Source organism: Nelusetta ayraudi, unplaced genomic scaffold (assembly GCF_046127955.1).
Source record: "Nelusetta ayraudi isolate G7.1 ecotype Tasmania unplaced genomic scaffold, CSIRO-AGI_Nayr_v1 ptg000146l, whole genome shotgun sequence".
In the NCBI taxonomy this organism is placed as follows: Eukaryota; Metazoa; Chordata; class Actinopteri; order Tetraodontiformes; family Monacanthidae; genus Nelusetta; species Nelusetta ayraudi.
The window spans coordinates 506853-520132 of NW_027466196.1; the positions used below are offsets into that span (position 1 = coordinate 506853).

At 46.6% G+C, this 13280-nt stretch overlaps 2 protein-coding genes across 2 annotated transcripts; one reads left to right on the plus strand and one right to left on the minus strand.

Moving 5' to 3' along the window:
• The first annotated feature begins 124 nt into the window (after positions 1–124).
• Positions 125–4641, plus strand: nuf2 (UF2 component of NDC80 kinetochore complex). Its single transcript, XM_076013327.1, has 13 exons — positions 125–283; positions 898–972; positions 1106–1182; positions 1301–1362; positions 1485–1582; positions 2144–2217; positions 2332–2425; positions 2509–2571; positions 2684–2821; positions 2965–3105; positions 3555–3730; positions 4135–4270; positions 4378–4641. Exons 1-13 carry the CDS (start codon positions 161–163, stop codon positions 4483–4485), a joined length of 1365 nt encoding a protein of 454 aa, XP_075869442.1. The 5' UTR covers positions 125–160; the 3' UTR covers positions 4486–4641.
• A 67-nt stretch (positions 4642–4708) lies between these two features.
• On the minus strand, positions 4709–13254 carry LOC142879821 (cilia- and flagella-associated protein 57-like). Its single transcript, XM_076013326.1, has 22 exons — positions 13156–13254; positions 12089–12249; positions 11643–11956; positions 11284–11543; positions 10859–11033; positions 10349–10501; positions 10097–10236; positions 9713–9878; positions 9523–9636; positions 9042–9254; positions 8265–8438; positions 7967–8128; positions 7483–7638; positions 7227–7320; positions 6951–7141; positions 6683–6856; positions 6443–6601; positions 6127–6270; positions 5862–5978; positions 5541–5675; positions 5305–5448; positions 4709–5233 (listed from the first exon to the last, which is right to left on the minus strand). Exons 2-22 carry the CDS (start codon positions 12243–12245, stop codon positions 5063–5065), a joined length of 3513 nt encoding a protein of 1170 aa, XP_075869441.1. The 5' UTR covers positions 12246–12249; positions 13156–13254; the 3' UTR covers positions 4709–5062.
• Between the last annotated feature and the right edge of the window lie 26 nt (positions 13255–13280).

Genomic DNA, 13280 nt, shown 5'->3' on the forward strand with positions numbered 1-13280 from the left:
TAGTAGAAACTTCTTTTGCACGCATAATGCGCTAGGTGGCGCAGCTCGACGTCGTCTAAATTCCCTGACAGCCGAAGAAGAAGGAAGGACCAATCAGAACCCCTCTACTCTGCATTCAAGCGCCAAATTTGTTTTGTCGGTTATTCGTGCCACGGCGACGATGGCGGAGAGTACCTTCCCGATCTACGGCTCGGATGCCATCGTGAATTTTTTTCGCGCAGAAGTTCTCACCGACCAAGAAGCGAAACACTTCTCCAAAGGCGACCTGCTTCCCGTGCCGAAGGTAACGCCCGTTTGCCGTGGTTTATTTCTGCCGTCAGAAACGCAGCACCAGCGGCCGTTGTGGGATGGCCGGGTTACGCTCAAACCACAACAAAGAATTGCGTTAGCGCTTAAAAACACTCGCGCACAGACACAAATGACTGAGCACACAGGCTTACTGCAGGCTACTGAAGCGGCACTGTGTCCCTTGTCAAACAGCAGTGGGGAGGCGGACTTGTCGAGTTAGCCGCCGAGAAACAACGGCGACGTCTTTCGGGGCGTGACAGCTGTGTTTTCAAATGCACAACACGATGAGTGTGTTTTGTGTATATATATGTGTGTGTGTGTGTGTACATATATATATATATATATATATATATATATATATATATATATATATATATATATATATATATATATATATATATATATATATACTGTAGATACTGCCTTGGCCCTCCAACAGACCCCAGCAACCCTGAGTGCAGGAGGAGGTATTGAAGATGGATGGATGGATGGATGGATGTCATACCTCATGAATACATTACTGAGACAGATATCCCTTGCACATCACATCTCTCTCTCTCTCTCTCTCTCTCTCTCTGTCTCTCTCTCTCTCCCTCCCTCTCTCCCCAGCCAGAAACGGTTCAAACATTGTACATGAGAGTGCTGCATCTTGTGCACCGCATCAGACCGGAGTGCCACTCCATGGTGAGCCACGTCCGACTGTGTGCCCTCACTGTTCGCGGAGGAGCTGCACATTCAATTTACCTGCCAAGCAGTCGCACATATAATAATATAATCATCAAAATCAAGCTTCTGATTTTTTTTGTTCTGTTGTCAGCTTCCTCCTTCAGCAAACGTCCAGTTTCCAGCTTTACATGAGAGATCAACAGCAATCCTCAGTGTCTACACCCGCATGTGAGTCCTCACGTCTTTCCCTCGCTGGAACATAACAGGGGTTCAGCTGCCATGTCATAAATATCTGATGACGGCAACTGTGTCCCCATTGTTACGATACTGTGTGCTCTTTTATTAGGTCGCAGTTTCTGCCTGTTTGCATGGTCTATGACTTCTCGCTGAGTGACCTCCTCGCTCCCAGTAAGAAATATATTTGCTTCTTATGCCCTTTTCTACCCATTCATCTTCATCATCAAATTCTTACACTTGTATTAAACTAGGTTTTTCTATGTACACTGGCTGATCCTGTTCTTCCTTTCCAGAGAAGCAGAGGACTCTGACTATTCTGAGTGCCATCATGAACTTTCTTTACTTTAGAAAGGAGAGGAGTGAGGTGATGGCAGAGAAGGTGGCTCACTATGTACGTGGTACTGCGTCACTGTTGTACATGTAGTTGTATTGTCCTCTTGGAAACAAAGTTTCATTGGTCCGGTGTAGGGCTGTGCGATTAAATTATTATTATTTTTATTATTTTTATTCTTTTTATTATTAGTCGTAACGATGGGAACAGGAAATCGGAAAATCGATTTTCCTCTTTCATGCTTCCGGGTTGGTGCCTCTTGGGTACCGTAGTGGTCCTCCCCCCTGGAGAAGCTGTTAACTGGCTACCTATGTTTACTGGCGTCTGCACTAGCTAGCAACAGCAGCTGTTAAAACCAGGAAGTGATTCTGCTGTGTTTGCTGTCCTCACCGCTACCTGCTAAATTATTTTTCCGAAGTCGCATGAGGTTTCTGCCCCCCCCCCCCACAAAAAAAAAAGTTTTTATTTTTGACCAAAGTCACCCAGCCCTAGTCCTGTGTTTACTGTATTAATAAGCGGTGGCAAGAATAGATGCAAAATTCATTCATCATTTGCATGTGTGTGTGTTTTTAAATTGCTAAACCCATTGAGCAGCCACTCTGTGTGTCCCTGTGTGTCCAGAGGGCTGCTAAGAAGGGGCTGCAGACTCTCACTCAGAGCATCTCGGACGCAGAGCAGAAGATTGAACTGCTGAAGTAAGCAACGCAGACGCTTGCAAAGTCATTTGCATCCTCCCCTGTGTTTGAGCAGATTTCAAATGCAACGTGCCAGCCGTCCTCCATTTGCTGAGTCGTTGAATCCTCCTGCAGGGTCATTCCACCGGAGCAGCAGGCCGAGGCTGACGAGCTGGCCGCCGCTCTGTCCGAGCTGCAGACGGCCACCATGCACGAGCTACAGGAAGTGGTCGGTACCATTTAGACCTTCGACACAGAGATGAAGTTGATCACTGTCCAGGGATGAAATCCAATAAACGTGTCTCCTTGCAGCAAACTAAAAACGAGGCCATTGCAGAGTGGAAAACTGTCATTGCAGAAAAAACTCAGAAACTGGTGTGTGACCTTTATTCATATGTTGTGTAAACGACATTTATTGTTAATTTGGTGGCAGAGAGGAGGGCAGTGGGGGCGACCTGAGCCTGAGTGTGTTTGTTTGATGTGCCAGGCCCAGGTGAAGGTGGACGTCAGCAACCTGAAGGAGGACATCGGCAAACTCAAGTCTCAGATTGTGGAATCTCCAGAGGAGCTGAAGAGTCAACTGGAGAAGATGAGGGAGAACATCAAGACCAGCAAGATGTCCATTGTGAGTTTCCAAAAGCAGTTGAGGGAGAAATCTTAATGTTTCCGAAATGGTGACGACTCATAAATGCAACCAGTCATGGGGTTTGCAGGCGTCTAACTAGTTCTGGTGGTGCTGATTTTTTTTTCTTCTTTTTCTCTTTCCAGGAAGAAACGGATGGCTGCATGGTGGAGCTGCAGAACATGGTGCAGAACGTGGCTCACGCTGAGGCCGAGATCCAGCAGATGCTCAACCTGCTGCAGGACCTTGAGAGCAGCTTCAACGGTGCCAAACAGCGGCAAGACGAGGTTCGATCCGACACGCAGTAGATCTTTGTTCTTCTCCTTTTGGGCCGGCCAGGCCACTGCCCTGATGAGATGTTTTCATCTCTGCTGCCTCCAGTCGTTCTCCTCAGCGCAGCTGTTTCGCTAAACTACACACATCATCATACGAAACTTGCATTTTTATACACAATTTACTACAAATTGACGTAGACCTTGACCCCCCCCCCCCCCAAAAAAAAATATATATATTAAAAAAAAAAAAAAAATCAGTGCTCTGCTCTGAATTTGACCTTCCGCATGAACTTCTTTCTGTATTGTGACTTTTTCAAACGTTAATTTTTTTATTTTATTCTTTTTTTTATTTCTGTGTGATGTGCTTTCCTCACTTGATATACCAATGCAAAAAAATGTTTCTATTATCACGGCTGTTGGTGTTTAATTTTCGTATATATTTTTCTTCTTTTGGTATCCAGTACCAGGAGCTGCTGGCTCAGTATGAGAAGAAGCAGAAGGACCTGAAGAACCTGTGCGTCGAGGAGAGCCAGCAGAAGCGAGCGTTGGCCATGAGGCTGGACAAGGAGTCCAAACAGAATATCCGCAGGCAGAAGAAGAGGGAGATGAAGGAGCAGCACGTGCAAGATGTCATGGGGTATCTGACTATACAATATGCTGTGTGTACTACTGCAATCACAGTGGTGCAAAAACGGGTTCTGAGCACCTCTTGCATCTGTAATGCAGCGCACCACGCTGAGCATCGGCCTTACATTTCCCTTATTACATTCATTTCAAAGTTTCAATTATTTTCAATTTTATTCACGAAATGTTGTCTTTTTACGTCAACTTTATTCTCGAACTTGGGGAGAGAAAAAAAATTCCATTTTAATTTTTTTCTCTTCTTGCGGCATTAATCCTCTTTTGTAAATGACGACCATTGGGAGTCAAATGTCAGGGGCGTCGTAGAACCTTTTTTTCACACTCCTGTATACACTCGGTAGCAAGCCGGCAGTGTCATGATGGTGAACTAGCGCACTCACAGTGAGGTGGCCTTTGCAGACAGTGTAACCAGATCCACCACAAGAGGGAGGAGATGGCTCAGAGGATCCAAGACATCTCCACTGAAACGCAGCAGGTCAAGGCCAAGACCCAGAGCCTGAGAGACGTCTGCAGCAAAGAGACGGAGAGAGCGCAGGTACGAGCGCTGGAGCTCCCCCCACTGGCTTCTCGCGGAACTGAGACGGTCGAATCAAATAAAGTTTGATTTGATTTTGAAATGCCATCTTCTGTGTCTGCGTTCAGGTTCTCTTTGACACCCTGTCCACATCCATAGACGAGATGAACAACAGAATCGAAGCGGACCTCACCGACCTGCAAAATGACCTTCAAACAATGTCAGCAAACTTTTGAATTGATCTTTTTTTATTTTATCTTTTTTTTTTATGTGTTTTTATTAAATAGTGTCAATTGTGTATAATTGTCTGTTATTGTTCTTCTGTATGTTTAGAGAGAGCTAAAAGTGTAATAACTAATGTATTATTTCCATAAAGGTTTAATTAATCTCAACAGCTCTGTGGGTATTTTTAATTACAGACACAAAACAATTTAACAATATGAATTTAATTCAATTCAATAATTTCAATATTTTATTTACCAGACATGATGGTGAACTATTTTTGCGTGATGTGATTTAGTGAGGTATAATTTATGACGGTCTGTTCTAAAAACAGAACATAAGTGAGGTCGGTTGCATTGAAGTGCTTCATGTGCAGCTGCTTGACCTTAGCCAACCATCACTGCTCCATTTGTATGGTGCTACTCGGATACATGAGGCCATGGTGTCCATGATCAGTCTGTGTGATCCAGGCACAAACACATTCACAATATACTGAACCAGTCATTCAACTTTCTACCAGGCTGATTTGATTTAAAGCCTAAAAGCCCAAATCCTGGATTTTTTTTTTTTTTTTTATGTACGCCAGCAAATTCAAGCGAGGACGTCTTGTCTGGAGTCCCTGTCGCCGCTGAACAAATCTGGCCGCGGCTTGCTGGTCTTCTTCAGCACGGACACTTGGGACCTGTAATGTTTGACCAGACTTTTCTCCATGTCCAGCTCCTTGCGCAGCTCGTTGATTTCAGTGATCAGAGAGACGTTCTCCTGCGGAGCAGACTCGCAGTCAGGGACAGTTCCACGATATCGCTGGAGGAAAAGCTTTTGCCTCTCTTTACCTTCATGATCCTCACGTAGACCTTCTCGTGGTCCTCGGCCGATTTGGCCAACTTTGCTCTCAGCTCATTGACGGTCCTCTCCATGTGTTCCCGCTGGCGACAGAGCATCCTCTTGACCTCCACCTCGGAGCTGCTGTCCTCCACCTTCGAATCAAGCAGAATTTTCACATAGTTTGCAAATGACACTTTAAATGACATAAATCCTGCTATGAAATTTTAAAGCAGGAAGTGCTCACCTGATCAGGCTGAGACACGTAGCGGGCATAGATGGTCTGCAAGCTGCTCTTCAGCTTCCTTGGGTCCTGAATGAGGCTGACGCATTTCCGAAGGTCTGACTGCAGACGCAGAAGATGCGTCTCCATGTCCTTCACCTGGCCAAAGAAAAGACCGCTCATCAAGGAAGTTCACTAACGGAGGAAGAAGTTGTTTCAACCTGTGTGGACACAACAGTCCGACCAAACCAAGGGTTCTGCTACCTGCTACCAGGACTAATTGCTCTCATGATGACTCTCTGCTGCTCCTGTCCTCGTCACAGTGCTCAACTGGTCTCTGCTCACCTTCTGCATCTCCCTCTGCAACTCTTTGTTCCCCGTCCTCGCTCGGAGCCCCAGGTTGGACACACTGAGTTTCAGTTGGGTGTTGATGGCGTCCATCTCCACCAGCTTTGCCTCCAGCTGTCAGAAGAAACATGGCATCAACCACATGTGTGTGTATATATATGTATATATATGTATGTATATATATATATGTATATATATATATATATATATATATATATGTATATATAATTGACTTATCTTTTCTCCGTCATCACTAACACACCTGGCGAACTCGCTCCCTCTTCTCTTTGAGGTCGTCCTGCTGCGGCTCGATCTGCCTCTTCAACTCGTTCACCTGGACGTCACAGATGAACTTCAACTTCTCCAGTTCCATGTTCTTCTTCTTCAAATTGGCAATGGTCTTATCCTGCACACGTGAGGGGGAGACACAAACCTCACTTACACCTACGACAGCCACCGACTTGGCTCGTACAGGTCTGTGGAACGTTTCTGCATTGCCAATGAAACAATGTTGCAACTTGTACTGAGTCACTCTTAGCTCAACAAGTTGCACAACTAGAAGTGGTCTTCTGGGTCACCTTGTCCTGGTTGGTCTTCTCCAGTCCGGAGATCTGCCTCTTCAGATCTTCAATGTCGCTCTCCAGGGAGCGGATCAGTCCCAGCAGCCGCTGCTGCTCCTGCCTCAGTTTGCGCATGTCTGAGTTTTTGTCGTCCATTTGTCTCTGCATGTTGTAGAACTGTGATCACAACAACACAAACAATAGATGAGACACACACACACACACAGACACTCAGACAGGTGGAAAGGTCTTGAGCACCTTTTGAGACATGACTCCAGCTTCTCCTTTCAGATTCATGTTGCTCTCCTTCTCACTGTGCAGCTTCCTCTCGTAGTCAATCTGGATTTTGTTGATGATCTTCTCCTCGTCCTCCTCCACCTGTTTGATCATCTCCTTGAACTGGCGGATCTGCTGCCCAGCGCTGTCCTGACACTGCGGAAAGTCAAAGGAAAGAGGTGGACGGAGCTGCAGACTTTGCTCCACCTGAGAGCAATGATGTTTTGCAGATCGTGCAGGACCTTCTGACCTGAGCCAGGACCTTGGCCTTGTCCTCCAGCTGGGCGTCGTACAGCCGCGTCAGCTGCGCCACCGTCTGGCAGCTGCTCTCCTCTGACACCTTCAGCTGCTTCTTGTACTCCTCCTGCATCAGGTCGTACTTCTGCTGCAGCTCCTCGTACTTCTCGTGCTCCACCGTCAGCTTCTGGCTGCAGGACATCTCTGCAGGTGTGGAGAAGCAGACTGATGGGTGCAAAGACCTCGACTGTGTGTCTCCTCGCAGTCACACGGACACGGTGATCTTTACCGAGGTCCTTCAGCTGGCGCGAGTGTTTCTCAGCGGCTTGCGCCGAGCTCTCCTGGTGCTCACGCTTCTGCCTCTCCATCTCCGTCCTCGTTTCCTGCAGGATACAGTTGGTGCGTGTCGACGAATATTCAGGGTGGCCAGACTTCAAACAAATGATATTATAGTCTCTTCATCATGCAGTAAGAAATGAGGAGGTACTCAGAGTGTGAAGAGCACAGCTGATTGGCTGGCTGGCTGGCTGGGGGGGGCCGCAGACCTGCAGGATGGTCTTCAGCGAGTGGATCTGCTGGTTGAAGGAGGCGGTGAGCTCCCTGATCTTCTCGTTGTAGCTCATGTCCTTCAAGCGGAGCTGGTACTCATTCTCCATGTGCAGCTCCTCCACGTTCATCTTCAGGTCCAGCATCTGCTGGCTCTGAGGGACGAGACACACAGGAGGTTCCCTGTAGACATCAGTTTAAGCCCAAACTGCACTCACATCAGCTGAACCATGGCGGCTTATTTCTCACTTTCAGGGTTGTAAACGTCTGTGTTGATAGTAGATAGAAGTACTGCATAAGGCCATTACATATCATTTATTTGATTTATTTTTATAATATAATGTAATATAATATAATACCCTATGTCCCTTGAATCAGTACTATTCACTACAACCAGTTTAAAACTACTGACGCCAAATCCCACTGCACACACACACACACACACACACACACACACACACACACACACACACACACACACACCTTCTCCTCCATGTCTGCCTTGGTGATGAGAATCTCCTCAGAGTAGAAGACAGGTCGGCTCCCCTGCAGTCCTTTGCCTTCCTTGTCAATGATCTTCCACACGAGCAGGCAGCCGTCTTCAGACACTGTTAGCAGATACTGATCATCAAACGTGACCACCATCTGGCGCAGACAGGAAGCAGTGGCAGTCTTTCAGTGGCAGATTAGTTTGAGATCCAAAATATCCGCTCTCAGGTTCCCATTGTGGGCTGAGGCCTGCTTACATTGCACATTCACTGTGCTCAGCACTCAGACCAACCTTGGTGACGGCGCCGCAGTGAGCGTGGTATGAGATCCACTCCTTTTGGATGGGCAGCGGGTATTTAATGGCTCTGACGGTTCCAAATGAAGTCCCGGTGAAGACCACCCTCCCAGAGTGAGACACGGCCAAGGTGGAGTGAGCCAATTCATCTGCAGGAACCTCCTTCAGAACCTGTGGATGCACCAAAGCCACTCGCACTGTGTCTGCACACTCACAATCCACCAACTCCTCTCCCAAGAAAATGTGGATGAACTCAGTTCTTCTTCCCTGAATCAGGAGCATGTTTGAGTTTTTATTGTCCAATTATTCATGATTATTATTAGTAGTATATTAATTGAGAAAAAATATGTAATTTATTTGTAGATCTCACATTATGCAAGTTCAGATTTCTGTTTGAAACTGGCATGATTTTGTTTTAGGTTTTGTTAGGCATAGATCATTGGGTCTGTCTGCTAGGACTGTAAAAGCTACTGCCAGACAAGACACGTTTAAAAAAGAAATGAATAAAATAAATCATTACAGTGTATTTTCAATATGATATGTATTCCATGAGTGCACACTGCTTTAATGAACAAAAAATGTGTTCTACTCTGGCCAACACGGCTCGTTCCTCTGATATTGCTTGCAAACAAAATGTTATTAACAGTCACAGTGTCCCAGTGCTCGTTTGAGGGAGGCAAAGGTTGAGCTGGAAGACGCTCAGAGCATTTGCTCATCATCACTGGAGGAAGTCTTCCACTACAGCCACGGCTCATACAGCCGCGTGCTTCTCACCTGGAAATCTTGGATCTCCTTCAGAGTGAGGTCCGTTCCCACCGTCAGCAAAGTCTTCTGGCCTGAAGCGAAGCCCACCGCAGTGTGGCTGCAGGAGCTGAGGACCCACTCGGACTCACGCTTGCCCGTCTGCATGTTCCACTTGTACACAGCGCCGTCGGTCCCACAGGACACCATCTGGCTGTCATCCAGGTTCCACTCCATGCCACTCACCTGGAGGAGTGCAGTCGCTACTTAACAACCTTCTTAACCACTAATAAAGGCAGAAATAATATTTTATTCTAAACAGGTTTCCCAGGTTTGACACTGAGTGAGTATAAATAAATTATATATATATTTTTTTACATCTCTTCAATGTAAATAATGTACCGTGGCTCAAAAAAGGTTGAAAAACACTATTCTATTTTATTCTATTCTATTCTGTTCTATTCTAATCTATGGTAAGCAGGAGCTAATACTGGAGTCTGTGTGATCCACTCACCTTTCCCTTGTGGCCCTTCAGGTTGAGAATGTTCTCAAACGACATGAGAGCGTAGATCTGAACCACGTTCCCATTGACGGCTGCAAACATGTGGCCGCCGTTGCTGAAAGCGCACTGAGCGATACAGCAGTTTGAACACAGTGCAGTGCAGTGCAGTGCAGTGCAGCAACGTTGAGCGTGTGCCACTCACCTCCCTGCAGCCGCGGATGGGGAACTCCTTGAAGGTGCGGATGTCGTCCATGAGCAGGTTCATGAGGCGGAGTTTGTCTGAGAAGCCCACCAGGACAAAGAGGCCGGTGGGGTGCAGAGCCACGCTGTAGGCCTCCTCCTGGAACTCCTTGTACAGCTCCAGCGTCCTGGTGTTGGTTTGCAGCACAAATGGCAGAAAAGAGTCAAGGCTGCCACAATGTCAGAAGGTCTTTGAAAGTTCTTTATAACCAGAAAGCGACCTCAGACGCTGCTTTACCGTCACTCCGCGCAGAAAAAGCCTTTGACAGAGTTGAATTGTCTTATTTATAAGAAAAGAAAGAAACGGCATGAATGCAAACTGCAAGGATGTGATTGTGTCTCATACTTTGTCTCGTAGTTCCAGATGCGCACAGAGCCGTCCACAGAGCTGGTGGCTACAATGGGCTTTCGAACACAGATGGACAAGTCGGTGATGGCCTTGTGGTGGAAGGACTGTGACAGGAAGTCAAAGGAAACTCGGTCGTCCTGGTGGACAGAAAAACAAGCGGCACGTTGGAAGGATCAGACAGAAAATGAAATCTCGCCCACTGCTTCCTGTCTGACAGACCCAGCTTTACTGAATGCTCTGCCGGTGTACCTTCCTCATGTGAACGGTGGCCAGACTGAGCCAGTACATCTGGCCTCGGTCTGTGCTGATGGCCAGAGTCTCCTCAGCTGGACTCATACACATGGTGACAATCTGCTGGCCCTCAGCCGTAGGCAGCACCTCACTGTACGGGTCGGAGGGGATCTGGCACAGGGGATAATTCACACACGATCACTGATGTTCGCACTGTGCCGAGCTTCTGCTGGGATTCAGTGAGTCAGAATGTTTGGATTATAGTCATCACTCTTATTTTTTTAGATGAACTGGGTACTTGTAAGCTGGACTTGCATCAATATATGTGGTGTGGGTTTCTGAACCAGTTTTGAACCTAGTTTTGTACTACACAACTTACAGGATTTCCAAATTATGTGCATTTTATGATGTTATCATCTTTAATTTTCTTTGCTCCGTGTTTCTTTGAAAAAAAAAAAAAATCATACTATTTTCTTTGTCTCCGACCTATTGTGTGTGTCTTTTTATGCATGTATGTCTTGCATATACCTGGATCTCCCTGCTCCTTTTGAAACTGTCCTCCAGGAACTTTTCATAAAGATACACAGTGCCAGTCGCCAGGGCGCACGCAAAGCCCTTGGAGTAGGACAAGACGGCTGTGATGGGAGCGCCATAAACACGGGCGTCCAAATCAGAGTCTTTGATCTTCTTCATCTCGAACAACCTGCAAAGTCAGTTCCAATCCTTACTCTTCATTCTCATAGAATTAGCTTTTCCTCAGATACTATATTGATGATACATTGCAGTATCATTGCTGATATCACACAATGGGGTTTTATAATCTTATGTGTCCATTATAGAAGAAAAATGCTCATAATCGTATATCTTTAACGAAGACCCAATGAATCCCATTCAGTTGTCTCATTGACCCTTGACCGACTTATTGATGAACAAACAGCCGTTCGTTTCCCAACCTGTTGGGCTCCCAGCGCTCGTCTTTTGCAGCCACGCTGACCTCCTTCCTCAGGCTGCCAGACTCAAACACCAGCAGGCGGCCCGAGTCCGTACCGGCGATCATGCGATCGGCCGTCAGCCAGGCGTGACTCAGGAAGTTGACGCGCTCCACCTTGGCGAAGCTGCTCTGCTTCAGGGCTCCCTCTGCGTAGCGGAACAGCTTGAACACTCCAGACCCACTGACGCAAAGCTGCGTGTTGTTAAAGGGGTTGAAGCTGACCTACACGGACGGGGACAAAAAAAAAAAATAATAATAATCATTTCACCCTTGTAAAGGCGTGAGTGTGTGTGAAAGGCTGTCAGCAGAGGCGAACCCAACCTGGTTGACCACCTGATCCGAGTGGTTGGTCGATATGGTGGTCAAGATCCTGTTTTTCTCCCAGAACCACAGCATGAGCAGCCCCTCCGACGCTCCTGATTGGCTCAGTAAATACTTGGAGTCGGGGGAGAAGGCCATGCAGACAAACTCTTGGACGGGGACGTTCCCCGCCGACAGGACCTTCCTCTTCCTGCCCTGCTCGTGCTGCAGGTCAAACACGGTGATGGTGGCCTTCTCGCCACACTCGGACACTGCCAGGTAGCGGCGGTTGGCACTGATGGCCAGAGCCGTCATGCCCTGGCTCTTCTCTGTTCCTGTGGAAAACGACAGATTGTGCAAGTTGTGGGACTCACAAATAAAATAGAATTAAAAAAAAATAAAAATGTTGAGCCGCTTTATAGCAAGATACCAGCAAGATACCAGCAAGATACCAGGAAGCCACATACCTGGGAAGAACCTCTGGCATCTCTCCACAGTGTTGTAGCACACGCAGAAGTTTCCGCAGGGGTAAACCACTGTTTTCTCATCCAAAAAGCACACATTGTTTATCACCTCTTTGCGCAGACCAAAGATGTGGTGGCACTGTGCGACTACAGAGGCCATGTTGCTGGAATGGAGTCAAAAGCAAAAAAAAACCCAAAGAGGCCGCCTGTAACAATTAAGATTCATCCAACTTACACAAGAAGAAGCAAGGTTTAAAAGATCAACCCGGGCCGTGCAGACACACAGGGGCCACGAATGTTGATGGTTCGAGTCCAGTTGCTATGCAACCTTGGTAGTCGCGCGAGAACTGGGAGAAGGTTCGAGAGATCGCCACACGTGACCTCGCATCTAGCGGCTGCTACAAGGCTCAGGTGTCCAAAGTAGTTCCATCAAGTCAAATACAGATTGATAAGTAGCGCCAGTATCACTGTCAATGTCTCGGCGGAAGTGCCAACATGATATTCGACACGTTCAGTCCCTTCGTACGGAAGCGCATTGATGTAACGCCAGAAAAGAAAAAAAAAAAAAAAAAAACAGGGCTTAGTATCACATTAGAAACTAGAAACTTTCACTTTTTACGCGATCATTTTCACGTTATTTTTGTAAAAGTTTCAAGTTATAACGTGAAAATGATCACGTAAGATTATAGAGCTAGATTTCTAGAACCCCAAAAGTCGATCGAATCGCTGTCCTATCCTGTCGCGGGCGCACTTTACGTGAAAAATGATCACTAAATAACGTTAAAGTTTCGCGTTTTAACGTGAAACTTTCACAAAATAACGTGAAAATGATTTCGAAAAAACGCGAAAATATCACGTTATAAAATTATATCGAGCCATGTTTTTATTGTGTTTTTTCCTGGGGTGGCAGCAATGCGCTTTTTTATTTTTTATTTTTTTTTTTAAATCATGCCTGACGCGTTTTGTGTCGCAACTTTGCTCCGAAGTTTCTGACTATCTTAGTCCCCACACTATAATTTCACATTGAAAACCTCGGGTCTAATTTTACGGCCCGAGCAACTCCCGCATACCGTTGTGGTCAAACAGACATCGCGCGGAGTTGTGCATGCCTGCAAAATGATTGCCTGCCCGTGAAGAAGTGCAGAGGGGGGCAAGGGGGAAGAAGGGACACCGAGTGAGACACGTTTCCAGCTAT

Bases quoted from the DNA above. Each gene is read 5' to 3' on its own strand.
- nuf2 (XM_076013327.1), top strand. From the start codon at position 161: ATGGCGGAGAGTACCTTCCCGATCTACGGCTCGGATGCCATCGTGAAT. The intron at 2,218-2,331 runs GTAAGCAACGCA...ATCCTCCTGCAG, and splicing joins CAGAAGATTGAACTGCTGAA to GGTCATTCCACCGGAGCAGC. The intron at 2,426-2,508 runs GTCGGTACCATT...GTCTCCTTGCAG, and splicing joins TGCACGAGCTACAGGAAGTG to CAAACTAAAAACGAGGCCAT.
- LOC142879821 (XM_076013326.1), bottom strand. From the start codon at position 12,245: ATGGCCTCTGTAGTCGCACAGTGCCACCACATCTTTGGTCTGCGCAAA. The intron at 6,857-6,950 runs GTCAGAAGGTCC...GACTTTCCGCAG, and splicing joins AGGCCAAGGTCCTGGCTCAG to TGTCAGGACAGCGCTGGGCA. The intron at 5,979-6,126 runs GTGTGTTAGTGA...TTCTTCTGACAG, and splicing joins AGAGGGAGCGAGTTCGCCAG to CTGGAGGCAAAGCTGGTGGA.